Raw genomic sequence first — 27,991 nt, 5'->3', positions numbered from 1 at the left:
ATGTAAATACATGTGTATTTTTTAAATATCATCTCACATTCAGAAATGTGAAATTTAGTTTTATCCCACATTCCTTCTAGTTTAGTTTGTATGGCACTTAGGAACCTCCTTTTGTCGCTAGTATAACATGTTGATTTGTTTGTATCTGTAATGGCAGCTATTCCATTGTTAACAAGGCGGATCACAGACCTAAATCAAAAAGGAAATCATTATTCATAAAGAATTTGGCTGCTTTGCTGTCAATTCAACTTAGTCCCCAGAAGAGGTCTTGGTGAAAACAATATTCAGAAAATGTTGTTTAAGTTGATAAAAATCATTATATAAATCCTTTGATGAAATATTTATTTTTAATATCCATGTGCGAGTATAGATATTTTTTTAAGGTTAATTATTTTTAGCTTTTTTGGGAATACATCAACAGAAGCTAGAGGAAAGTATCCTCACCAACAGAAAATCTGTTGGGAATGAGGCAACAAACCGGTGTATGACCCTGACTTAGCTAATTTCAAGGAATTTTCAGCAGCACATGGCGAGGGAAAGCCTGTAAAAGATTTAATTTTCATATTATGTTCACATTGATTAAAATGTAGACGATACTTTCATTGTTTTTGCACAGTTAATGGTATATAAGATACAAATGGAGAATGACGTAGAAAAAGAATATACAAAAAGAACAAGACTGTCGATTTAATTTGTAATACTTTCTGCAAAAATGAATGGTGAGTACAAGTCCAAATTGCTTACACTTGAGTCTTAATTGCTCTGTAATTACATTGTGCTCCACAAGGCTGGATACGATAGCCCTTCTCATCATCCAGGAGTCAACACATTCTATCTCATATGTTTTCTCCACGTGGGAAATATGACAACTGACCAATTTTTCAATTTCACTAAAAACCAAAACATAATTACACTTCAGTACGCAGATAAGCGGTTAATGATTCCTGTATGTGCATTCTTATAGCACTGAATGTCTCAATTATTTTTCAATTCAATATAAATGTATGTTCTTTTTTTTTTAGGAAATAGTTTCTCACTGCCATTTAGGTATTGTTGATGTGATACACAGAATCTTTCTCAAGGAGAAAAAAGCACGGACTTTGAATATTTCTGTATGGATGAGACATGTTTTACGGTATTTAAAAAGAATTAAACATGCGAGTTTTTCCTACGGCTTTTTAATGAAAGATTACCTGCAATGAGAGGTTTTCATGGGACATCTGTACAAGGATCTCGAAGACTTCAAATCATAACACATATTTCCTGTTTTGATACACGAAATACATTTATCATTTAAATACTTATCATATCGTTATTCATTTAATATTTTTACTGAGAAATCAACTTAAGTAGATGTGTTTATGAACGCCAACCATAACTGCTGATAGCAAAGGTTGTGGTTTTTCAAATGTAAGTATGGTAAAGAAGAAGAGAATGCTGTTAAAAAGAAAGAATTCATCTCATTAATTCATATATGAAATATGATAGCCCAAGCAAAGCTGAAACATATGAAATATGAAAGCCCAACCAATACAAAGTAAGTGACAGGATTGATTTTTTTTTAAAATGGGTCAAACTCCAGGTCAAACTTGTGGGTATCATCAGGAAGGTCTTTTTAACAAACATTACATGTTAGAAATAAAAAAAGACCACATCAGCAACTGTTCAAATGTTATGGCTTAGGCTAAATTAAGTTTTCAAACGTTCTAAAGGTTAAAAATATTTCTATACTCAAAAATAGGGTTTGTCACAATAAATACGTGTGAAGTATAAAGTCTTAGCACCGAATACATCGAAGGTGTGGGTACCAATCAAAGCATTTTTTGCGGATAAACAGACATACGGACGGACAGACAGACGATGGTCATTCATTGAGACTAATTTTTTTTTCCTTTAAATTACAATCTACTACTCACGAAAAATACAGAATTTAAATATTTCAAAACCATTTGTATCTAAGGTATGTCTTTCGTAAGATTTTAATTCAAAACTATATATTATAATTCAATTTAAATAACACATTTAAAATCAACAGTGTAAACTGTACAATATTCAATGAAAAAAAAAACGCTCAAAAATCCACAAAGAAGCAAGATTTATGAGGGACTATTTCTTGTGGTGGAAGGATATTTAGCAGAAAATTCTGCAAATCTGCACAGTTATTTAATTTATTATCTTGGAACTTTAGCCCCACATACTTTTACTCGGAGAATCTTTTCCGTTATGATATTGCTAGGAATATTTAATATAGGTCTCAATTTATTTTTAGAACAAAATTTACACCTTCCCTCAACAAACTTTGCCGGGAAATAAAGATATGTTAAAGAAGTCAAGATAACATTTACACCGTTTTCCGCCTGAAAATCACATATTTTGACCAATATTTCAAAGTTAACAACACTGTTCTCTACTTTTTTTCCCATTATTTTAAACTACCCGATACTTGTGACTGATCAGCAATTGAGTCGTAAAAAGTTGATACAGCAAAATGTTTTATTGCCTATTTAGATTTTTGATGTTCCAAATTATTTACGTTTTAATGCAAAAAGGTCACACAATAAATTACGCGCATTAATTTGCAAGATTTGTTCAATGATAAATATTATTCAAGCTATTTTACGTAAAATAAGATTAAACTTGTATTTATTGCCGTGGTTACATCTGGCAAACTAATCCAAAAGTAATAAAAAATACGCTCATTCAAGTGTATTTTTTTATTTTATTCATTTCACGTGCACGCACGTGCATACATGAGCACGGTGACCATACCTTCTTGTAGAAGTCCATTACATCTACCTATGTTCTAAATCCCACCCCGTATGGTTGAAAATCAAGGGCGTTTTTGCTGTTTTAAGTTTCAGCCAATCAGATTGCAGCGCACGTGTATGCATGTGCATGGTGACCATACCTTTCTCGTAGTAGTCCATTTTATCTATCTATGTTCCAAATCCCATCCTGTTTGTTTGAAAACCAAGGGAGTTATAGCTGTTTAAAGTTTAAGCCAATCAGATTGCAGCGCACGTACACGCACGTGTATCCATGTGCATGGTGACCATACCTTCTTGTAGTAGTTCAATATATCTATCTATGTTTCAAATCCCATCCTCTTCGGTTGAAAACCAAATGAGTTATAGCTATTTAAAGTTTAATCCAATCAGATTGCAGCGCACGTGCATGCACGTGTTTTCATGATAACTGCTATATATCATATTGTAGGATATCCTAATCCATGGCTATATTTAAAATTTCAAATCATTTTGTCAAAAAACAAGAAAGATATTGAGACTTTAGTTTCAGCCAATCAGAGCGAAGTGCACGTGCATGCGCGTGAGATCTTGCTATTTTGACCATGTTATATTGTCTATGCTACTAATATATCCTTTTATTATGAATTCTAAAGCATTTCATCGAAAATTTAAAAAATTACATCTATATCAATTGAATCGGTCATTCATCATGTTGCACGTGCGCGCTCTTGCAAGCACGTGCGCGCAAAATGACTTTCGTTCCGCAAATCTACATTACATGTCTACTGACCCTATAAACATTTCACCTTAGTCTGATGTGTAGTTTACAAGATCACTCGCGGACAAAATTTTCCCAGGAAGAAAAATAATAAGAATAACTAGAATCTTGTTGCCATGGCAACAAATAAGTCTTCCGTTCTTCTAAATCTGTAAGAATTTGCTTTTTTCTCTGCAGAAAACATAGATATCATATGCACTCTGAAAGAAAAAAAAACTGCAAAAAGGTCTTTCAGTACTTAAGGTACTTTGATTTTCATGACCAATCAATTTCTTATGCATTTTGGCACTCATAAGAGCTACACGTGTATCATAGACAAACTAACGGATGAACGAACAACGTACTCTGATAAACTTCACTGTGTTTATGTTCTGGTACAATTGTGATGGTGTTATAAAAATGTCATGAACTAAGTTAGTACCACATTAAACGTAAAGTCGTTGATTTTTACAGTAATACTATCGAGATTTGTCAGCAGAAAGATTATTCAACTACAGGAATTATTCAGCAATCGATTAATTGATTGTATGTTGCTTAATGTCCCTCTCGAGAATTTTTCACATGGAGAAGCCTCCACTTGCCGGTGGAGACTGCAAAATGTTGTCCTATAATTTGGCTCTAATCGCCATTGAGCAGTGAGGCATCTTTTTGAGTCAGTACCATCTGACACACGGGACCTCGATTTAAACGTTCTCATCAGACGGACCGGTCTCCACGTCCCACAACTGAAGTCCATAATACAGATATATGATGCTCTAGCCATGTTTTTATTTTATTTTTCATTTCTCAAATTTGTTGCATAAGATTTTCTTAAAGATCATACTTAATAAAAAGCATTTCGAACAATTTTTTTGCAACGCATACAGCGTCCGGTGATTTTGATTGACAGGTCAATACATGTGCACTTAGTGTAATACTTCTTAAGCAGAAAAAATATACAGAGAGTGACTATGACGGACTATAAAATCAGAAAATATTTAATAAAGAATGGGTACAACTGATATAGAACTGATTTTTTGTCTATGTAAATGGATAGGATAATCAGGATTAAAAGGGAATCTCTCTCTCTCTCTCTCTCTCTCTCTCTCTCTCTCTCTCTCAGACATGTAAATTTCACTAGCTTGCGTAATGAAAAATCTACTATTATAGAATATGAATTCTTTATACATGTTAATGGTGTTCCAGATTTAATTGTATAACGAATTTATAATTCAATGGCCTATAGTTTCAATAATGTCTCCGAATAAAATCAAGAGGGGGGGGGCTTCAAAAGAATTACATACTCGGTAATTTTATGTTTTATGAATTAAAAGGAAAATACTTAAGGTTGCATGAACATCCATATAATTATATAGCATTGCATAAAATTGTGTTCATTCGTATACTTTATCTAACATATCAACAGACCTTTGCAGATGTTTTTGTATCATGTTTTTAGCGTAGCATTATTTCACACAGCATGCGCGGATCTAGAGGGGGGGGGGGGGTCGGGGGGGGGGTCAGGACCCCCCCCCCTGGAATTTACCAGGATAAAAAATGTATCAAGAAATTTCTGGGATTGGATTTTTTTTCTGAATGGGGTGGACCCCCCCCCCCCCCCCCCCCCTGAAAAAATTTCTGGATCCGCGCCTGCACAGAAACGCGTAACTTTCACATAATGTTAACCCTTTGAGTACTAGTATTTCACAAAAATCCAAGAATTGCTTTTTCTCATCTTGAATAACTTCTCAGGTATATAAAAGTATAGGTCATGTATAATGAATAACACTATAAGACTTTTAATCAATGAAATATACGTGTTAAAACCAAATCCAATCTATAGATTGATTTTCTTTCTTTTTAGTTGCAGATATCAATTTATTTCTAAAGGCTTTACACCTACTCTTCTATCTCTCAGTTCCCTTTTGAATAATTATAATATTTTAGAATCGAAAATGAAACTCGGATTCCGGGATAATTTCGCATTCAAATTAGAGAAAGAATATTTTTTAAAAATATAATCATAACAGACATTACAGATTTACACTACGCTGACAACTTTAAACTATGCATATACTGAAAGCAGTAACCAACGTAATCTTTCATGCAGAAGTGGATATGGAAACTCAAAGTCTAAATATTTTTTTTATGTGAAAAGTGTGGATATAGACGTCTGCGACGTCATTGGATACTACCTCCGCCTTTATCTCGAAAGTTCTATTCCCACTTACAAGTCAGAGTTATCTGTCTTTGCTCATTGTCACTACGTAAATAGAGAAAATGAATTTATTGACGGAACCTTAAATCTCCAAAATGCAGAATCCGATTGAATAAATAATACGTTAAGTATTTTTGTAGAATAATTTGTATATACATCGCTGTAATGTATACTGCGTACAATATTATTTTCTTCAAAGTGCTTAGTTGACACAGAACGGATATTTTTTTTTAGATATAAATTGTAAATAAAAAACATTCAATATACAGATTAACACTACACAGCCAAATTTAAACTAATATGCATATAGTGAATTAAGTAACATGCAAAAGAGAGAATATTGAATGTGTAAATATGTTGATCTGGAGAGCGTATATATGTCTCTAACGTCATCAATACTATTTCCGCCTTTATCTCGAAAGTTCTATTCTTATTCACAGGTCAGAGTTATCTTTCTTTGCCCACCTTATACATACTACGTAAATAGAGAAAATTTCGGTACCGAAAATATACAAAATGCAAAATCTGATTTCAAAACACATTATATATTTAGTATTTGTAGAAAAATGTCTGTTTTACATAAGAATATCTTGAAAAAATATCCAAAAACAAAAAAATCAAAAATTGACCAAAAACAAATTCACTTCCGGTTCGGACAGGAAGTACTGGAAACACACGAAAACAACTTTAAAACAAATAGAATATCATGATCTAATACTCCTGTAAATTTCATATCTTTACCTCAAACCGTTTCCGAGAAAACTGCCGGACAAAAGTCCATTTTAAAATTCGAAAATCGGCCATAACTTCGGACCGGAAGTGAATTTTTCAAAAAACGGAATTTTATATAAACTTCATATATCAACCTACTTACATGAGAAAAATTGTGAAAATCTATCCAGCGATCTCTGAGTAATCGCGCTCACAAAATTTGGGAGGAATAATAATAATAATAACTAGAATCTTGTTGCCATGGCAACAAATAAGTCTTCCGTTCTTCTAAATCTGTAAGAATTTGCTTTTTTCTCTGCAAAAAACATAGATATCATATGTACTCTGAAAGAAAAACAAGTATATACTGACGAAACGTCAGAGATACTCAAGCTGTAGAAAGTCAACTAGGAAGTGTCATTAATATCCTAAAATGGTATAGGATGAGGGCTATTGAGTTCAATCTTCTGTTGAATAAAATACATGTACATAAAACAAATTTCTTATATTGAATTTAATGAGAATAAATATAATTAATCATACTACTTTTTAAGATGAATTTACGTTACTCACTTTCAGGAATATTTTATAAAGCATACTGGCCGTTTCTTAATTTAATGAAATATTTTTATTATGTTATAATTAAAAATATATATATGTTTTTTTTATTATTTTTGCGTAATGAAGTACATCTATCACAGTTTAATATACATCAATCCAAATAACTTGTTACAAGCCTAAAGGTAAAAAAGGTTTTCAAAGTGGATGGGGGGGGGGGGGCTCCCGAGTCGGTTCGGCACCAAAAAATCCACGTGATCGCGGGATCATCTGTGCTGCATGTCTAATATATATTCCTTACGAATCCAAAAGAAGTTATATAGGTTCCGTTACCAAAGCTGAAGATAACTAGTGCGATATTTTGAAATTTAAAAAAACAAACGTACAAGGGAGAATTTAACATTAATGTGCTATTATTTTACTGTCACTCAAAGTGCACATGCACTTCATTCTCAGGCCCGTGTGAAACCACAGGGTCTTGACTCAATCTGAGCAAAATTGAGTATATAGTATAATAGGGGAAATGTGACCTAACGCGCCGCCATTAATTTCTGGGTGCCTCGCTTCAAACTCTCAAAACTTTTATTTTTATTCGAAAAATCCATAAAAATGCCTTGCCAGTCGAAAGGCAGAATGTTATCCTTTATTGTCATAAATAAATCGTTAATCTTACTTCATTTAAACTTAAAAAAAAATATTCGAACTTCCGAGAATTGGGTCGCCGTCGTTAACCTCGCACCATTTTTTCATGCAATTTTCGTTCATTACCTTGATTTGCACGCACTTGTCATCCGTTGCACTTTATCTTAGAGTAGCGTTTCATAATATAACTCCTTCTGGACACCCTCACAATATTTGAATGACTGTTAATCGTCCGTCTCGAGAGATCACATCCATTTTCACCACCGATTAGCCTAACAGGTCAATTGGGTCAGCCATATTTGACAATCGTAACTACTCGGCCATTTCCGTAAACGATAAATATTTCCTTTCGGAATTCAAATATGGCTGACCCAATTGACCTGTTAGGCTAATCGGTGGTGAAAATGGATGTGATCTCTCGAGACGGACGATTAACAGTCATTCAAATATTGTGAGGGTGTCCAGAAGGAGTTATATTATGAAACGCTACTCTAAGATAAAGTGCAACGGATGACAAGTGCGTGCAAATCAAGGTAATGAACGAAAATTGCATGAAAAAATGGTGCGAGGTTAACGACGGCGACCCAATTCTCGGAAGTTCGAATATTTTTTTTTAAGTTTAAATGAAATAAGATTAACGATTTATTTATGACAATAAAGGATAACATTCTGCCTTTCGACTGGCAAGGCATTTTTATGGATTTTTCGAATAAAAATAAAAGTTTTGAGAGTTTGAAGCGAGGCACCCAGAAATTAATGGCGGCGTGTTAGGTCCCTTTTCCCCTATTATACTATATACTCAATTTTGCTCAGATTGAGTCAAGACCCTGTGTGTGAAACAATTTAAATATGGGGGGTTCAACCATACATTTTCTGGCCATGCATAGTAGAATTTGTTAACAATGGGTACCCTGCGTCACCTTTCAGAGTAAACAGTGGACTCGTCCAAAGATGCTTTGTCGGCGTCTGTGAAAGTTACCTGAGATTCCTACGCAAAGGAAAGCGCGAAATCTCTGTATAGAAACTGTTGCGGCTGCGGAGCTCTACTCATTGATCATTCGCCATAGAAAAGAATCCGACATTTAAAGCCTAATATCTTCGAATATTGAGACTTTTTCATGAAAAGCTTCATTTTTGTTTCTAGAAATATTTTTATCTACAAAAATAATATCTTTTCGTGTATTTTAACTGAGTAAATCGATGACCTAGCATCGTTTTAGATAACTCAAGCCCCTCTAGGGCTTGAGTAAAAAACTGCAAAAAGGTCTTTCAGTACTTAAGGTACTTTGATTTTCATGACCAATCTTGTTCTTATGCATTTTGGCACTCATAAGAGCTACACGTGTATTATAGACAAACCAACGGACGAATGAACACCGTCCTCTCATAAACTTCACTGTGTTTATGTTCTGGCACAATTGTGATGGTGTTATAAAAATGTCATGAACTAAGTTAGTACCACATTAAACGTAAAGTCGTTGATTTTTACAGTAATACTATGGAGATTTGTCAGCAGAAAGATTATTCAACTACAGGAATTATTCAGCAATCGATTAATTGATTATATATTGTTTAATGTCCCTCTCGAGAATTTTTCACATGGAGAAGCCTCCACTCGCCGGTGGAGACTTTAAAATCTTGTCCTATAATTTGGCTCTAGCCGCCATTGAGCAGTGAGTACCATCTGACACACGGGACCTCGATTTAAACGATCTCATCTGACGGACCGGTCTCCACGTCCCACAACTGAAGTCCATAATACAGATATATGATGCTCTAGCCATGTTTTTATTTTATTTTTCATTTCTCACATTTTTGGCATAAGATTTTTTAAAATTCTTAATAAAAATCATTTCGAACAACTTTATTGCAATGCATACAGCGTCCGGTGATTTTGATTGACAGGTCAATACACGTGCACTTAGTGTAATACTTTTTAAACAGAAAAATATACAGAGAGTGACTATGACGGACTATGAAATCAGAAAATATTTTATAAAGAATGGGTAAAACTATATAGAACTGATTTTTTGTCTATGTAAATGGATAGGATAATAGGGATTAAAAGGGAATCTCTCTCTCTCTCTCTCTCTCTCTCTCTCTCTCTCTCTCTCTCTCTCTCTCTCTCTCTCTCTCTCTCTCTCTCTCTCTCTCTCTCTCTCTCTCTCTCTCTCACAGACATGTAAATTTCAGTATCTTGCGTAATGAAAAATCACTATTCATGATTTGAAGAAATTTGAATCTACACTACCTGACGTTGCTTCCTTATAAATAAGACCACCAATGAATTTGTTGTCGAGAGAAGATAAACTTTATTGCAATGCATACAGCGTCCGGTGATTTTGATTGACAGGTCAATACACGTGCACTTAGAAAAAATATCCAGAGAGTGACTATGACGGACTATGAAATCAGAAAATATTTTATAAAGAATGGGTACAACTGATATAGAACTGATTTTTTGTCTATGTAAATGGATAGGATAATCAGGATTAAAAGGGAATCTCTCTCTCTTTCTCTCTCTCTCTCTCTCTCTCAGACATGTAAATTTCAGTATCTTGCGTAATGAAAAATCTACTGTTCTGTATACATGTTAATGGTAATTATAACCAAATGTTCCAGATTTAATTGTATAACGAATTTATAATTCAAAGGCCTATAGTTGTAATAATGTCTCCGAATAAAATAAAGAGGGGGGGGGGGGCTTCAAAAGAATTGCATACTCGGTAATTTTATGTTTTATGAATTAAAAGGAAAATACTTAAGGTTGCATGAACATCCATATAATTATATAGCATTGCATAAAAGTGTGTTTATTCGTATACCTTATCTAACATATCAACAGACCTTTGCAGATGTTTTTGTATCATGTTTTTAGCGTAGCATTATTTCACACAGAAACGCCTAACTTTCACATAATGTTAACCCTTTGAGTACTAGTATTTCACAAAAATCCAAGAATCGCTTTTTCTCATCTTTAATAACTTCTCGGGTATTTAAAAGTATAGATCATGTATAATAAATAACACTATAAGACTTTTAATCAATGAAATACATGTATACGTGTTAAAACCAAATCCAATCTATAGATTGATTTTCTTTCTTTTAAGTTGCTGATATCAATTTATTTCTAAAGGCTTTACACCAACTCTTCTATCTCTCAGTTCCCTTTTGAGTAGATATAATATATTAGAATCGAAAATAAAACTCGGATTCCGGGATAATTTCGCATTCAAATTAGAGAATGAATTAAGAATATTTTTTTAAATATAATCATAACAGACATTACAGATTTACACTACGCTGACAACTTTAAACTATGCATATACTGAAAGGAGTAACAAACGTAATCTTTCATGCAGAAGTGGATATGGAAACTCAAAGTCTAATTATTTTTTTATGTGAAAAGTGTGGATATAGACGTCTGCGACGTCATGGATACTACCTCCGCCTTTATCTCGAAAGTTCTATTCCCACTTACAAGTCAGAGTTATCTATCTTTGCTCATTGTCACTACGTAAATAGAGAAAATGAATTTATTGGCGGAACCTTAAATCTCCAAAATGCAGAATCCGATTGAATAAATAATATGTTTAGTAGTTTTGTAGAATACTTTGTATATACATCGCTGTAATGTATAGTGCGTACAATATTATTTTCTTCAAAGTGCTTAGTTGACACAGAACGGATATTTTTTTTAGATATAAATTTGTAAATCAAAAACTTACAATATACAGACTAACACTACACAGCCAAATTTAAACTAATATGCATATAGTGAATTAAGTAACATGCAAAAGAGAGAATATTGAATGTGTAAATATGTTGATCTGGAGAGCATATATATGTCTCTAACGTCATCAATACTATTTCCGCCTTTATCTCGAAAGTTCTATTCTCATTCACCGGTCAGAGTTATCTTTCTTTGCCCATCTTATACATACTACGTAAATAGAGAAAATTTCGGTACTGGAAATATACAAAATGCGGAATCTGATTTAAAAACAAATTATATAATAAGAATTTGTAGAAAAATGTCTGTTTAACATAAGAATATCTTCAAAAAATATCTAAAAACAAAAAAATTAAAAATTGACCAAAAACAAATTCACTTCCGGTTCGGACAGGAAGTACTGGAAACACACGAAAACAACTTCAAAACAAATAGAATATCATGATCTATTACTCCTGTAAATTTCATATCTTTACCTCAAACCGTTTCCGAGAAAACTGCCGGACAAAAGTCCATTTTAAAATTCGAAAATCGGCCATAACTTCGGACCGGAAGTGAATTTTTCAAAAAACGGAATTTTATATAAACTTCATATATCTACCTACTTACATGAGAAAAATTGTGAAAATCTATCCAGCCATCTCTGAGTAATCGCGCTCACAAAATTTGGGAGGAATAATAATAATAATAATAATAATAATAAAAAGAAACACGACAATCACTATAAGTCTTCCGTTGTGAACGGAAGACTTAATAATAATAATAATAATAAAAAGAAACAATACAAACACTATAAGTCTTCCGTTGTGAACGGAAGACTTAATAATAATAATAAGAAACAGAGTAAAAACAATATGTTCCCCAACTTCGTTTGGGGAACATAATTAAGTAAAGAGTTATAATTCAAGTGCACAAAGGTCAACAGAATTTTACAATAGCTCAGTAAGATGCAGACTGGCCCCCTATTTTCTGTGCGATTTTGAGTCATTCTGTATGAGTACTAATCCAAAACATACTTCTCAAAAAATCCTTGATATAACAAATTTCACGAGTGATATACCTTAAAAAGCGATCGAGCTTTTCATTTTAGCGACTTTACAGCAGATATTAATGCGCTAATTCACAATGACATTCAATAAATCATAACTAAACAAATAGATGGGCGCACAGAAATTTGTATCGGTAATTCATGATCAAACCAACTAGTCTATGGAAAGTCAATGTGCTCAATTTTGAATATGTTAACTTTAAATCAGGTAGCATATTCCTCTTAAGGATATCCGATCCTAATCCAGGAAGGATTACTCTTTAATTTATATCTTAATTCAAAAAGTCTCAAAATAAAGCTTGGAATTGAAATATTTTCACGCAACAATTCTAAATTTATGCTTCTCAATGTACACTCTTACAATATTGAAATGAAGATGTATTTGACAAGATGATTAAAGTTTTGAAGTTTTTTTGTACCATTTGCTGAAATGTTGGTATATTTTTATGTTTGCTATAAGAATAAGCAAATCTCTCTAGAAATATTTAAACTAAAGAATCTATCATATTGATACAGCTTATAAGATAAAAGAGTACTATTGATATCCAAGTATTAGTTTTTAAAAAAAAATGGAAACATGATTTTCATTGTCCCTTTTTAGCAAAACAAATCACCTCCTTGGAAAATTAGAAAAGAATGGAAAATTATATTTTTGTAATATAAGTATGTAAATATAATATCAATAAATTTTTGTATTCCTAAACAAGAACGTTCTTATACCCTTTATGAAAAGCTCAATAGTAAACTTGATGTAAGACATACCACAAACCGGGACATAGCAGTAATCCCACAATACATCTGTTTGATTGGTCAGGCACCATGCTCTGTCACGGTCAAAATTTCTGCAGTAGTTTGATTGGTTCATTCCAAGCATGTCATAGTCATGTCTGTGTGGTTTCTGATCTGACCAATATTGACATCCTAAACCTTTGATTGTTTTGTTTTCTGTCCCGCTGTACATGATTCCAGGAATTCGACATTCTGGAATTAAATTTCATAATCGAGTCTGGACCCAATGACATTCTGTGTGATTGAAATTCAAAGTTTAAAGTCGCATCATTTCTTAAGTTCTATGATGGATATAATGACCTTGTCAGCAAATACAATTTATTTATAAGTCAATGGCTGACTGACGTTTTTCATACTAATTGTGAAGCTATTATTTACAAACTCAATTGTTAACAGATTTTCCCGTTATTTCCCGATCATGACACGGAGCACACAACGGGGTTGACTGGTAGGCAAGGGATGCTCACTCCTTCATGGCACCTGATCCCACATCTGATGTCTTAGTGGTCCGAGTTTGCTCTGCTCCGAAAATTGTATTTTTGATTTTTGAGCTGTAATATTGTCCGTTATCTACATATATATTTAAGTTAGAAGTTTAAAACCCTCTCGAAAATTTTTCCCTCAAAGGGACTCTATGATTTAGGATTGTGTGTTTTCTAGAAATTTCACAAGAAATTATTGCTCGATAAATTTAGTGATGAAGACTATATTTGTATAAGCTGAGTAAAGGGAAGAATATATTTTGTATTAGCTGAGTAAAGGTTAAGTGTTGTAGTACCACAGTAAAAACTGTTCTCAGGAAGATCCAGAACACGCCTCCCTTTAAGTGTATCTGGTTTGTCACAAACCACATCGACACGACTTCCTTCCCTGCTCTCTAGTTCTAGCGAGGTGTGATGGGTTTTCACGTAGTCCATTAACCACTTCATTCCACAGTCACATATCAAAGGATTCGAACCCAGATACCTAAGATGGTCAATATAAAGTATCCACAGCATAAAGTACATATATATGCATTGAAAACAATTTTTGACATTAATTATCTATATGAATACATGTACATACAAACGATCAAGTATCGTTCCGTTTCCAAAACAGTTTTTCTGCATTTCTTTTATATTGTTCCCGTCTAGGTATCTGAAAATATTAGAAGCCCGTAGTTGATATAATTATTCTATTTCAAATATTTTTTTTGAATATTTTGAGCGTATTTTACATAATTCACATATGAATATGAATATGATATCTTACACTCTCTTTAAAGCAAGAAGAGACTCAAATGCATGACTTTCAACTCTATTCACAAGGTTTTTATTGAGTACACTGTAATTCAGAACAAAGGACATTTGATATCTGTTATTTTGTTAACACTTATTCTTCTTGAAATAAACAACATAGATAAATATAATATTTTTTAAAAAGAATTAGCAAAGTATTAGAAGTTACTAGTATTTACACGTATTTCACTTTTGGTAAATTCTTAAAAGTTCCCTTCTGGATTTCAGCAAGTTTATTACTAGATAGATATCTGAAAAATGTATGAAACGAAATCTGAAAAATGTATAAATAGAAATCCGAAAAATGCATGTATAAAATAGAAATCTAAAAAATATATAAATAGAAATCTGAAGAATTTGTTCAACAGACGTCTGATAAATAGATAAATAGGTGTCTGAAAAATGTAAAATATAATACAAAAAACTTGCAGATTGAAAATAAAAAAAAAAAATTCACATTCTATTTCTTTTTCAGGAGGTAAAAACAATGTAGTAAACTGAAATACTTGCATTTCTTCTATTAAATCCAATCCATTAAAAAGTCCTGTTGGAAAGGTCTCCAATTCATTTTTGCTCATTGACCTACAATATCAATTATTCTGCGTGTGTATCAATTATGAACTTTGACAGTTGTTCATTTTCGCGCCATAAGTTTTAATTGATGGAACGTTGATAATGTATCAATGATACAATGGGACAAAAGAATAACGACGCGATGATGTAATACGAAGTCACAAGTTAGACGAAGTGATAGATTTCGTTTTCGTTTAATATCACATCTTTAACAATTATTTATCAATATCGCAGCATCGCATAATCAGCATTGCACAATCCTGATATCACACCACTACCCCAAATTCAGCGTATGGCGGTGCAGTATCAAACAAAGTAGCCTTATCTGCAGTTTTGACATAAATGTTTTACACTAGCACTGGAACTGGAAAATTTACATACAACAGTCGTAGATTTTGTAGATCCCGTAGAGCTAGGTTCCCTATTGTTTGAATGGCATTATCTTGCAATTCTCTGTAAAATATGTTCCACAAACTCCATTAATTAAACAAACCAAAAGAAAGTAATTCCTATTCAAATGCTTAGAAAAAATCGACATTCTGCTAATTTTTTTCCTTACATATGTACCACGAGTACTTACAATTTTTCCAATCCTGAAACCATGCGGAAAGTGTCGTTGCTTATCGCTGTAATCTTATTACTGTTTAGACGTCTGTAAAAAAGAAAATATTCTGACATACCAGGGGTGGTTCTAAAACATTGGAACTTAAAATGCATGATTCCTTTTTAAAGCCGGATTAGCGTATATTAATATTTATTTGTTGCTTTCAAAAAACGTTTAACAAATATTTTTTCTGAATTTTGCTTACAAATTCTGAAGATTTGGAAGCCTTTCAAAAGCACCGTCCTCTATCATTTCAATTTTGTTTTTGCTGAAATCTCTACAAAACATTATCCAAATAACCATTTGTAAAAAAAAAAAAAAAAAAAAAAAAAAAAAGTAGCAGATGTAACAAACTCCTAGAGCTAATTTTAGATTCCTAGGTCCAAATGAAACCTTACTTTTGTAAAGGAAACTCAAAAGTAAATCTGTACATATATACATTAATTTGAGTATATTTTATTGAATAGATATCATAAGTTCAGTTACAAATGTCGACAAACATAACAGATATATTACGTTAACCTAATAGCCAGCAAAATCACTTATATTTAGGTTGGGATATATGACCATATTATCTTGTATGTTATTTTAAAAATCCCGATGATATAATTCTCAATCATCCTTTCTTTCATGTCAATATAAATATCTTATTTATCATATAAAAATATGTTACATTTGAATACAAAAACGTAAAAGTTAATTTGGTTTGCGGACTGTTATGAATAGATACTGTATGTATATTCGTCGTACCGGAATTCAATATACAAATGTTTATGCTCCTAATTGCTTCAACAAGAAACTCCTCATTAATAGATGGTTTGCAAAATTAAATTACAGAAAATATTCTCAGATAATACTGTTAACAGGGACCCTATGGACCTATGGACGAAGTGAAATAGTAGGGACTGGCTTTAGTCAGACTGCTGTTAATCACTGAATCTAGAGACAAGCATATCAAACTTTGCATTTATGTTATATCTTTTACGCTTACAATAACTTCAGTCGAATTGTTTTCCAGAAATATTGACGTTTGATTATTTTCAGGTGGTTGTATGATGCCGATCTACAAGAATAAAGAAAACAAGAATGATAGAGAGGCACTCATAGGCATATTCATTATATTTTTCTGTCGCTAATGTTATATTCATATTGTTCAAATCGTTAAACCATATCAAAAGTACATATATTCATAAATTGCAGCAATTATTATACATGTAATTTCTTCGCCCACATTATATTTATGTATATTGAAAACAACCTGACACAAGCAGAACACGAAATATTTATACTTACAGTACTTCTAGTTGTTCCAAGTAGGTAAAGGCGTCAGGGTGAATATGACTTAATCTATTTTTGTACAAATACCTGAAATGAGGAAATACAGTGAAAGAACGTGCTAAAAATTAAGACACATCTTCTTGGTAATCGATTTCAACTATTTTTTGTCCTTAAACAACTATTTTTTTTTTATTTTAAGCATAAATAGATAAAGAATTTATAAATATAAATTGTAATTAGGTTAAATATATTTTCACAAAAATGTATGGTGTTGAATATTTCTGGTGATTAATTTGATTCAATCAGTTTTTATTATGTAAAGTCCATTTCCTTCAGTAGATTGGACATTAAGCATGGTCTATATATCATCTCCAAGCAGACTGGCAATTAAATACTTACAATTTCTTCAGGGAAGCACCTTTTTCAAGCTGATTTTCAGTTATGTTCTCAATCTCATTTCTTCCTAAAAATCTACGAAGTAGAGAATTAAGAATCCTGTACAAATGGCCAGGTATTTTTTGATAGATTTGGGTTATTTGGTCAGTAATAATTCGTATATTATAACGTATTATTAAAAAAAAAACATGGTTAGTGCATAAGAAATATAACTTTTCCAGACATTTAGCACTTATTTCAATGAGCACATATCAGTGCATTAGTAGCATGTTGGTTTAAAAAAAAACATGTATATTAATGTATTATGATGTTAAGCACGTTCAGCATTTATATTTTCATTCAGAATTTGTTTTAGTTTGTATGAATACATTCATAGGTATATATTAGTTATATTTCATATATCAAAAGGAAAATGAAAGTTTTTGGATAAATGCTGCTTCTGTGTGAATGCAAAAAATAGGTATTCAAAATCGAAGCGCAATAAAATTAAATGGAAATTCAAAGATTGTTGGAAGACTTCATCTCTAAAAGTAACACAGATATTATTGTCATTTCTTTAAATAAAAATGCATTTTTAATATCAACTTCAGAGTGCTTGCGAGAATAATCAGATATTTATTAACATAATTATTTTTGTAATGATCAATAACAAGGTACGTATATTTACTGAAAAAGCAGCTATCTGTGACGTTTAGAAAGCCTGGACTTTACTTATTCGTTGGGAATGGTTGTAGTAAGTGTGAAAAAAAAATCCATGTTTTGATGATATTGATTTTTTGTAAAATAAAAAAAAAAGTATTCAAATTTTGCGAAAGCTCCTTTAAAGTATAAGAATACTCATAATATTAAACATCACAAGTTTCCATTATAGGTAAAGGTAAATCAATTTCAATCTGATTGTAAAAATATCTCAAATTGAGATTGACATATAATATGAAAGAAAATTTTTCATTAAGGTGGATAACATTTACATTTGTATCAGAATTAAATCCAAATTCTTCTTCAATATACTGTAAAATCGTTTGAGAGAAATATCTGCATGTGAGTTTCGCGACCTACTTAAACTCTCGAATATTAATCTTCGGAAACTATTTATTTTGCTTTGGATTTCATGAAGAGAATGTTTATTCATTAGAAAAAAATTAATGGTCGCAGATTGATTTCAAATTGACGAATCGCGAATAAAAGATGACGCGAATAATAGTTGGTTTACAATACTTAAAATAGTGAGCCTTAAAAACAAGGACTACATAATAACTTACAATGTCTTAATTATATTCGCCGAGGAAGACAACAATCGTAATGGAACTTTAAATTATTTTGAAAACTGACAAGATATGAAAGTTTTAAAGACGAGGCGGTTGTCTTTAAGAAAGCAATCCACGTACCCACAATTAAGAAATGATTAAAATTATTGTATACAACAGAAAATTGACATAAAAAGAATTATTACCTCGCTTGAAAAAATAATTAAAAGAAAATATATCTACTACATAATGAATATGAATATGCCAGAGGGTTTACAGAATACCTACAGTTCGGTCGTTTTGTCGGGGATATCTTGTGGTATAAACGAAAATCCTTGATTTTCACACATCACCACTGTCCCATTACAAGAACATTTATCAGGACAGCCATACACATAGACGATGATAACACAGAAAACAAGACCAATGTTTCTCTGAAGCATATTGATTGTTTTAAAATATCTATGATCTTTTTGGATGTTTATACACTTGTGGGTATATAAATAAAGCAGGAATAAGGAAGACAAGTTATATCCTTATTTGGGAGGTTGTGATATATTCCCAAAATCTACTTAATTAAGGGGGATGTACGGCCACCATAAGTGCAATAAGAACAAAATTTAAACAATTCTTCAAATGCCTAAAATACATTATATTAATTTTGATCATATTTCAAGTCCTTATGATAAAGATACAATAAATATGCATAATTGAATGCATGTTGTGTATATAATCCATACTTTTTCAGAAAATGCTTTTGATATGCTCCTTAGACCTGCGAAGCTACAGAATTCAGCCGAGCCTTTAAAAATCCAAAAAAATATGCAAAGTATGCATTAATGTTCTCTCTTCAACCATTTGTTGAGAAAATGTCTAAATTTTGCACTTTTAAATGGAAATTTCAAGTTCAAAACAAGGTACTGTTGTCTTCAAAATGAGTGTGAAAGAACTATGAAAGTAGTTCATGGATAGCAGCAGGTGGTCTATTTTTAGCACAGAATTTTTTTCCAGACCTCTTCTTAATATGGAAGTACATAATAATCTTAAAAAGTAGAAGAGAAATACAGCTGGAAAATGTTTCAAATAATATGAACATTTTTAAAAGAGAATTTGTGTTATATTGTGGCTTAAAGTAATTAGTATTAGTATGTGTCTGATTAAAAATTAAAATAAGGAGGTCACAATGGCAATATGTAACAAAGATTCTGTGAAAGTTTCATAAAATTTCATTCAGTGGTTTAAGATGATTTGCGAATAAGACATGGGTATCCCAAAGAGTAACGGACAGAGGAATAGACGAACAGCTATACAGACGGACGGATGGACATCCCGATAACTATATACCCCCCCCCCTCCGCTTTTTAAGCGGTGTGTATAAAAATAACGATTGACAAAGTTCTGACAAAGGCTACGCTCTAGTTCTCACTCTTACCTAGACCTCTCTTATATTTGATTTAAGTTAAAATAAATAATGCATGCAGACATGTAATATTATATGTCGTTCTTGGTGACTTGTATTACTAGTTTTCTTTTCATTTATAATCGTTAAATTCGAAGTATCAGTGTGATACACATAAAAGGCATTGATTTACTTTTAACTGTGCAAAGTTAAAGAAGTATGCCCTCGAAAAATAAGTTTTGGCGGTTTTTGCCCTTTCTGTTCGTCCGTCTGTCTAGCTGTCCGTCCGTCTGTTTTTCTGCAAAAACTTAAACCTTGCCAATAAGTTTTCATTGGTGGGGTTATGGCTTTCATATTTCACAGGTGTATTTCTTGTAACATAGCATTCCTTTACGTGCCACCAAAATTTGCTCTTTTGACCTTGGAGTTTGACCTACTTTTACAAAAAATAACACACTTTAACCTTCGCCATAAATTTTGAACAATTGAATCTAGGGTTTTCATACATCACATGTGTATTCACTGTGACAAGACCTTTCAGCTGAATTAAATATTTTTAACTGTTTTACTTTGACCTACGAGTTTGACCCACTTCTTGAAAAAGGATAATTCTCTATAAGGCCTTTTTGCGGCCTACCATGACTTCAAGTATTCAGATAGTATTTTTTCCCTTAAAAATTGCATGAATCAGTAGGCTTATGTTCCAATTCAATGATAAATATTGGTTGGTTAATGATACAATAGTATTTGTTATGATATAGGGGCACAAATTTAAGTACCAACGGTCCGTACTAGCTTTAGAGTAATGGGAAAACTCAAGAGGGTGGCTGTGTTAGATAACTCCTACGCATGTCATAACCGCCTTTAACCAACACCAAATTTTGCATGCAAATTTCTTTTAAACATAAAAAGTGACTACCAAATTGTGAATTTGGTTAAAGGTGGTTATGACATATAAATAAAAACTTTCCGCTTAATTTTTATGATATTTGCAGAAAAAGCTAACTACTCACAATGAAGGATATCAGCTTATGTTGATTATTTCTTTTTACGAACTTTTGGTTAGAGTTCAATTTTCTGTTGATTTACTAAGAATTTATATAAACCATGCATATTTTACTAAAATAATGTCCGCCTTTTACTAAATTAATCTAAAATCAAAGGACTAGAAAGACTGGATGTCATGAAATTACAAGTGGAGACGTTTCGTTGAAATGTCTGATAAGAATTAAAACTTTTTATAGGCTATAAGGCGTGAATATGAGTTATCTTTTATGATTACATGTATGAATATTTATAATGATAGTTTATTTATCTATGTATGCTACTTCTTTGAATCCTCTTATGTGAACTGCATATCATCTTTGTATTTCCTTCTAAGTACTGTATTTGTTCTATAAATGATAAAGCCATCCTTGTTGAAGCAGTAAAATATACTTGGCAAAATAAGTAGGGATAATTTTTTTACACAAGAATAATATTTTCATACCCATGAATTTATGTAACAACAAGGCTCAAGTAGTTTTAAAAACATGTCATTTAAACGATTAGATACTTAAATCACACGTGTTTAATGAGTTTTGGGGCATATTGGTCAAGAAAATACGTGGCGTTAAAAAAGTAAGTGGAACAATGAGAGCATAGAAGTATCAAGGAGGTTTTCTTTAGTGAACATAAGAAAATTTCAGCATATCTGGCCAGAACTGGTGATAAGACGCTATGAGGAGGCATATGAGTATGGACGAACACTCCATGGCAGCAGGGATGCTGGAAGCTGGCAAAACGCAACGTCACGTTGCAGAAAGACTTTATCTTTCCCAAAGCGGAATTAACGGTTATGGAACCGATATTCACAGGCAGGATATTGTCAAAGAAGGCTAAAATCGGGACGTTCAAGGTGTACGGCAGTCCGTGAGGATCGTTATTTGGCCAATTTTGCTGAGACGAATCGCTTCCAAAGTGCTCTTAAGCTTAATACTGAGCATCAGAGAGCAACGGGCAGACGGATTTCTTCTCAAACAGTTTGAAACAGACTTCAGGAAGCAAATCTCAAGGCTTGCCGACCAGCCGTACGTCCTGTATTAAAATTAGAGTGCCGCACAAATCGACTTCAGTGGGCAACAGAACACAAAAAATTGGCAATAACGTCATTGGAGTTCTGTTCTTTTCTCAGACGAGTCGCGATTTTGTTTTGACTTCCATGATGACAGGAGACTTGTTTGGATTGCCAGTTTTGAAAGATATGCTGATTGTGTCACTTCTGAGAAATACAGAGTAAATGGAGGTTTGGTGGTGATTTGGGCAGGCATAAGTATCGACTGCAAAACTGATCTGCACATTATTGAAGGCAACCTGACAGGTTTAAAATACCGAAATGATATTCTTCATCATATTGTTAGAGTATTTCATGTACTCGGGGGGAGGATTTCATCTTAATGGACAATAGTGCTCGACCTCATAGAGTCCGAATTGTAAACGAGTACATGGAAAGTGAAACAACTTAGCGTATGGACCCGCCGAGTCATTTTCTAGACCTGAAGTTAATTGAACATGCCTGGAACATTCTTTAGCAACGCATTTCAGTTCGTCTTACACTTCCCCAAAATCGACGGGAGCTTCAGACAGCATTGCAGGAGGAATGGCAACATATCCCTCAGGCTAGCCTTAGACGGCTGATGGCCAGCATGAGTCTGCGCTGCAGGGCCTCGCGGGGAGGTCGTACAAACTACTGGGAATCATTTTAGTGACGTAATTTGACTCTTCTGAAAAAAATCTCATTTTCAGGTCTACCCCCAACATGCCGAATTCTAAAGTGACTGTAATGAACAATTAGTAGCGTGTGTTCAAACAAATTTATCACATCCAAAGTTTAATTTTCACTTTTTAAGTATAAAATATGATACTAAAATTAGGCTAAAACTGCATTCTGTTTTTTATGATACAGTATTTGTAAAACATTTTTAATTTGATGATCCTTAAGTTTTTTTGTCCACTATATACATTTAATAAAAAATCGTAACTGAATACCATTGATTGACGTGCAGAATTTTTATCGCTTATTCGTGGAAGGTCAATGGTAAATTTTGTATGCGTTAATTTTTAATCACGTAGTATATTCCTCTTATGAAAATCCGATTCTCAGCCAGAAAGGATTACTCTTTAATTTATGACTTAATATTCAAAAAGTTTCAAAATAAAGCTTGAAATTGAAATTTTTTCTTGCAACAATTTTCAATTTATGCTTCTCAATGTACATTCTTAAAATATTAAAATGAAGATATATTTGTCAAGATGATTAAAGAATCTACATGTATATATATATTGATACAATTTATTAGATAAAGAGTTACAATTGATATCCAAGTATAAGTTAACAAAAATGTAAACATAATTTACAATGTTTCTTTTTCACAAAAAAAATCACTTTCTTGGAAAATTAGAAAAAAAATGGAAAATTATATTTTTATAATGTAAGTATGTAATTATAATATCAGTAAATTTTGTATTCTTAGAAAAGAACGCTCTTATACCCTTCATGAATAGCTCAATAGTAAATTAAACTTTATGTAAGACATACCAAAAAATGGGACATCGCAGTAATCCCACAATACTTCTGTTTGATTGGTAAGACACCATGCTCTGTCACGGTCAAAATTTCTGCAGTAGTTTGATTGGTTCATTCCAAGCATGTCATAGTCATGTCTGTGTGGTTTCTGCTCTGACCAATATTGACATCCAAATCCTTTGATTGTTTTGTTTTCTGTCCCGCTGTACATGATTCCAGGAATTCGACATTCTGGAATTAAATTTTATAATCAAGCCTGGACCCAATTGGATTGTTTATGATTAAAATCCAAAGTTTAAAGTCTCATCATTTCGTAAGTTCAATGGTCGATATAATGACCTTGTCAGCAAAAACACTCTACCATTAAGTCAATGGCTGACTGACGTTTTCATACTTATTGTGAGATTATTATTTACAAACTCTATTGTTAACGGATTTTTCCGTTATTTCCCGATCAAGACAAGGATCACACGACAGGGTTGACTGGTGGGCAAGGGATGCTCACTCCTCCATGGCACCTGATCCCACCTCTGATGTCTAAGTGGTCCGAGTTTGCTCTGCTCCGAAAATTGTATTTTTATATGACCTTTTGAGCTGTAATAGTGTCCGTTATCTGCATATATATTTAAGTTAGATGTTTAAACCCCTTTCGAAAATTTTTCACTCAAAAGGACTCTATGATTAAGGATTGTGTGTTTTCTAGAAATTTCACAAGCAATGTAGGAAGTTGTTACTCGCTAAATTTAGTGATGAAGACTAAATTTGTATCAACTGAGTAAAGGGAAAATATATTTGTATAAGCTGAGTAAAGGTAAAAGTGTTGTAGTACCACAGTAAAAACTGTTCTCAGGAAGATCCAGAACACGTCTCCCTTTAAGTGTATCTGGTTTGTCACAAACCACATCGACACGACTTCCTTCCCTGCTCTCCAGTTCTAGCGAGGTGTGATGGATTTTCACGTAGTGCATTAACCACTTCATTCCACAGTCACATATCAAAGGATTGGAACCCAGATACCTAAGATGGTCAATATAAAGTATGCACAGCATAAAGTACATATATAAGCATTGAAAACATTTTTACATCCATAAGCATGTACATACAAACGATCAAGCCTCGTTCCGTTTCCAAAACAGTTTTTCTGCATTTCTTATATACTGTTCCCGTCTAGGTATCTGAAAATATTATAAGCCCATTTTTTATTTAATTACTAGTATTTTATTTCAAGTATCTTTTTTGTATTTTGAGCGTATTTTATATAATTCACACAAGAATTGCTGAATATTATAGCTTACACTGTCTCTAAAGCAGGAAGAGACTCAAATGCATGACTTTCAACTCTATTCAAAAACTTTTTATTGAGTACTCTGTAATTAAGAAAAAAAAGATATTTGATATTTGGCATTATGTTAACACTTATTCTTCTTGAAATAAACAACATAGATAAAAAATAATATTTTTTAAAAGAATTAGCAAAATATTAGAAGTTACTAATATTTACATGTATTTCACTTTTGGTAAATTCTTAAAAGTTCCCTTCTGGATTTCAGCAAGTTTATTGTTAGATAGATATCTGAAAAATGCATAAATAGAAATATGAAAAAAAATGTATAAATAGAAATCTTAAGAATGTGTTCAACAGATATCTGTCGATTGGATACATAGGTGTCTGAAAAATGTGAAATATAATACAAAAAAGTGAACTTGCAGATTGAAAATTAAAAAAAATATTCACATTCCATTTCTTTTTCCGAAGGTAAAACACAGGGGCGTAGTAACCGGGGGGCCAGCCCCCCCCCCCCACTTTTTTCCCCAACTTTACTTATACTATAGGAAATGTTAATTGAAAGCCTGGTTGGCCCCTCCACTTTTAGTGATGTACCGAAAATGTAGTATTAGATTGGTACTTAAAGTAGTTGACACTGAGAAAATAGTTTACCTACCCCCACCCACCCACGAAATAGGATTTTCGAGTTTGGGCAACATTTAACTTTTTCCTTTTTTTTTTTTGCTTGTCAACTTTTTCAGGTAAGTAAAAAAAAAATTTCTCTGGCTGGCCCCCCACTTTCAAAAACGATGCTACGCCACTGAAACATGTAGTAAACTGAAATACTTGCATTTCTTCTATTAAATCCAATCCATTAAAAAGTCCTGTTGGAAGGGTCTCCAATTCATTTTTGCTCATTGACCTACAATATCAATTATTCTGCGTGTGTATCAATTATGAACTTTGACAGTTGTTCATTTTCGCGCCATAAGTTTTGATTGATGGAACGTTGATAATGTATCGATGATACAATGGGACAAAAGAATAACGACGCGATGATGTAATACGAAGTCACAAGTTAGACGAAGTGATAGATTTCGTCTTCGTTTAATATCACATCTTTAACAATTATTTATCAATATCGCAGCATCGCATAATAGCACTGTACAATCCTGATATCACACCACTACCCCAAATTCAGCGTATGGCGGTGCAGTATCAAACAAAGTAGCCTTACCTGCAGTTTTGACATAAACGTTTTACACTAGCACTAGAACTGGAAAATTTACATACAACAGTCGTAGATTTTGTAGATCCCGTAGAGCTAGGTTCCCTATTGTTTGAACGGCATTATCTTGCAATTCTCTGTAAAATATGTTCCACAAATTCCATTAATTAAACAAACCAAAAGAAAGTAATTCCTATTCAAATACTTAGAAAAAATCGACATTCTGCTAAAAATTTTTCTTACATATGTACCACGAGTACTTACAATTTTTCCAATCCTGAAACCATGCGGAAAGTGTCATTGCTTATCGCTCTAATCTTATTACTGTTTAGACGTCTGTAAAAAAGAAAATATTCTAGCATACCAGGGGTGGTTCTAAAACATTGGAACTTAAAATACATGATCCCTTTTCAAAGCCGGATTAGCGTAAATTAATATTTATTTGTTGCTTTCAAAAAACGTTTAACAAATATTTTTTCTGAATTTTACTTACAAATTCTGAAGATTTGGAAGCTTTTCAAAAGCACCGTCCTCTATCATTTCAATTTTGTTTTTGCTGAAATCTCTACAAATAACCATTTGTAAAAAAAAAAAGTAGCAGATGTAACAAACTCCTAGAGCTAATTTTAGATTCTTATGTCCAAATGAAACCTTACTTTTGTAAAGGAAACTCAAAAGTAAATCTGTACATATATACATTAATTTGAGTATAATTCATTGAATAGATATCATAAGTTCATTTACATATGTCGACAAACATAACAGATATATTACGTTTACCTAATAGCCAGCAAAATAACTTATATTTAGGTTGGGATATATAACCATATTATCTTGTATGTTATTTTAAAAATCCCGATGATATAATTCTCAATCATCATTTCTTTCATGTCAATATAAATATCTTATTTATCATATAAAAATATGTTACATTTGAATACAAAAAGTAAAAGTTAATTTGGTTTGCGGACTGTTATGAATATACTGTATGTATATTCGTCGCACTGGAATTCAATATACAAATGTTCATGCTCCTAATTGCTTCAACAAGAAACTCCTCATTAATAGATGGTTTCCAAAATTAAATTTCAGAAAATATTCTCAGATAATACTGTTAACAGGGACCCTATGGACCTATGGACGAAGTGAAATAGTAGGACTGGCTTTAGTTCAGACTGCTGTTAATCACTGAATCTACAGACAAGCATACCAAACTTTGCATTTATATCTTTTACGCTTACAATAACTTCAGTCGAATTGTTTTCCAGAAATATTGACGTTTGATTATTTTCAGGTGGTTGTATGATGCCGATCTACAAGAATAAAGAAAACAAGAGTGAGAGAGAGGCACTTATAGGCATATTCATTATATTTTTCTGTCGCTAATGTTATATTCATATCGTTCAAATCGTTAAACCATATCAAAAGTACAAATATTCATAAATTATCATACATGTAATTTCTTCGCCCACATTATATTTATGTATATTGAAAACAATCTGACACAAGCAGAACACGAAATGTTTATACTCACAGTACTTCCAGTTGTTCCAAGTAGGTAAAGGCGTCAGGGTGAATATGACTTAATCTATTTTTGTACAAATACCTGAAATGAGGAAATACTGTGAAAGAATGTGCTAAAAATTAAGACACATCTTGTTGGTAATCGATTTCAACTAATTTTTGTCCTTAAACAACTATTTTTTTTTTAAATTTTAAGCATAAATAGATAAAAAATTTATAAATATGAATTGTAACCAGGTTAAATATATTTTCACAAAAATGTACGGTGTTGAATATTTCTGGTGATTAATTTGATTCAATCAGTTTTTATTATGTAAAGTCCATTTCCTTAAGTAGATTAGACATCAGGCATGGTCAATATATCATCGCCAAGCAGATTGGTAATTAAATACTTACAATTTCTTCAGGGAAGCACCTTTTTCAAGCTGAT

At 32.4% G+C, this 27,991-nt stretch overlaps 3 protein-coding genes and 1 long non-coding RNA gene across 5 annotated transcripts in view; all 4 read right to left on the bottom strand.

Annotated features, from left to right (window-relative positions):
* Positions 1-1,216, bottom strand: part of LOC134253036 (uncharacterized) — a 35,397-nt gene extending 34,181 nt beyond the window's left edge. For both annotated transcript variants that reach the window (XR_009989058.1, XM_062735558.1), the window contains exons 1-4: positions 1,194-1,216; positions 745-890; positions 445-541; positions 38-189 (exon numbers count right to left, since the gene is read on the bottom strand). Coding sequence is in view for 1 of the 2 variants with exons in the window: in XM_062735558.1 (XP_062591542.1) it covers positions 38-189; positions 445-541; positions 745-890; positions 1,194-1,213 (415 nt within the window). In the remaining variant the exon portion in view is untranslated. The remainder of the gene's footprint in view (positions 1-37; positions 190-444; positions 542-744; positions 891-1,193) is intronic.
* An 11,877-nt stretch (positions 1,217-13,093) lies between these two features.
* Positions 13,094-19,021, bottom strand: LOC134253041 (slit homolog 1 protein-like). Its single transcript, XM_062735562.1, has 9 exons — positions 18,867-19,021; positions 17,335-17,406; positions 16,951-17,022; positions 16,649-16,720; positions 14,660-14,731; positions 14,455-14,526; positions 14,269-14,340; positions 13,982-14,169; positions 13,094-13,395 (listed from the first exon to the last, which is right to left on the bottom strand). The coding sequence occupies exons 1-9, from the start codon at positions 19,019-19,021 to the stop codon at positions 13,094-13,096; spliced, it is 1,077 nt and encodes a 358-aa protein (XP_062591546.1).
* Positions 19,022-22,641: 3,620 nt separating this feature from the next.
* On the bottom strand, positions 22,642-25,115 carry LOC134253040 (plasminogen-like). Its single transcript, XM_062735561.1, has 6 exons — positions 25,044-25,115; positions 24,838-24,909; positions 24,646-24,717; positions 24,372-24,559; positions 23,555-23,773; positions 22,642-22,793 (listed from the first exon to the last, which is right to left on the bottom strand). Exons 3-6 carry the CDS (start codon positions 24,687-24,689, stop codon positions 22,642-22,644), a joined length of 603 nt encoding a protein of 200 aa, XP_062591545.1. The 5' UTR covers positions 24,690-24,717; positions 24,838-24,909; positions 25,044-25,115.
* A 1,186-nt stretch (positions 25,116-26,301) lies between these two features.
* LOC134253039 (uncharacterized) lies at positions 26,302-27,349 on the bottom strand. The gene is made up of 3 exons (XR_009989060.1): positions 27,279-27,349; positions 26,531-26,602; positions 26,302-26,373 (listed from the first exon to the last, which is right to left on the bottom strand). It is a non-coding gene; the product is annotated as an uncharacterized LOC134253039 (long non-coding RNA).
* Between the last annotated feature and the right edge of the window lie 642 nt (positions 27,350-27,991).

The sequence above is a fragment of the Saccostrea cucullata genome, unplaced genomic scaffold (genome assembly GCF_032062105.1).
Source record: "Saccostrea cucullata isolate Sc308-1 unplaced genomic scaffold, CSIRO_AGI_Scuc_v1 ctg1548, whole genome shotgun sequence".
NCBI lineage: Eukaryota > Metazoa > Mollusca > Bivalvia > Ostreida > Ostreidae > Saccostrea > Saccostrea cuccullata.
This window is presented reverse-complemented; position numbering and strand designations above follow the sequence as displayed.

Bases quoted from the DNA above. Each gene is read 5' to 3' on its own strand.
- LOC134253041 (XM_062735562.1), bottom strand. From the start codon at position 19,021: ATGCTTCAGAGAAACATTGGTCTTGTTTTCTGTGTTATCATCGTCTAT. The intron at 16,721-16,950 runs GTAAGTATAAAT...TTATTCTTGTAG, and splicing joins TTGGAACAACTAGAAGTACT to ATCGGCATCATACAACCACC. The intron at 14,527-14,659 runs GTAAATACTAGT...TCTGAATTACAG, and splicing joins TTACCAAAAGTGAAATACGT to TGTACTCAATAAAAACCTTG.
- LOC134253040 (XM_062735561.1), bottom strand. From the start codon at position 24,689: ATGCAGAAAAACTGTTTTGGAAACGGAACGAGGCTTGATCGTTT. The intron at 24,560-24,645 runs GTATGTACATGC...TGACCATCTTAG, and splicing joins GGAACGAGGCTTGATCGTTT to GTATCTGGGTTCCAATCCTT. The intron at 22,794-23,554 runs GTATGTCTTACA...TGTTCATTACAG, and splicing joins CTGCGATGTCCCATTTTTTG to TCACTTTAGAATTCGGCATG.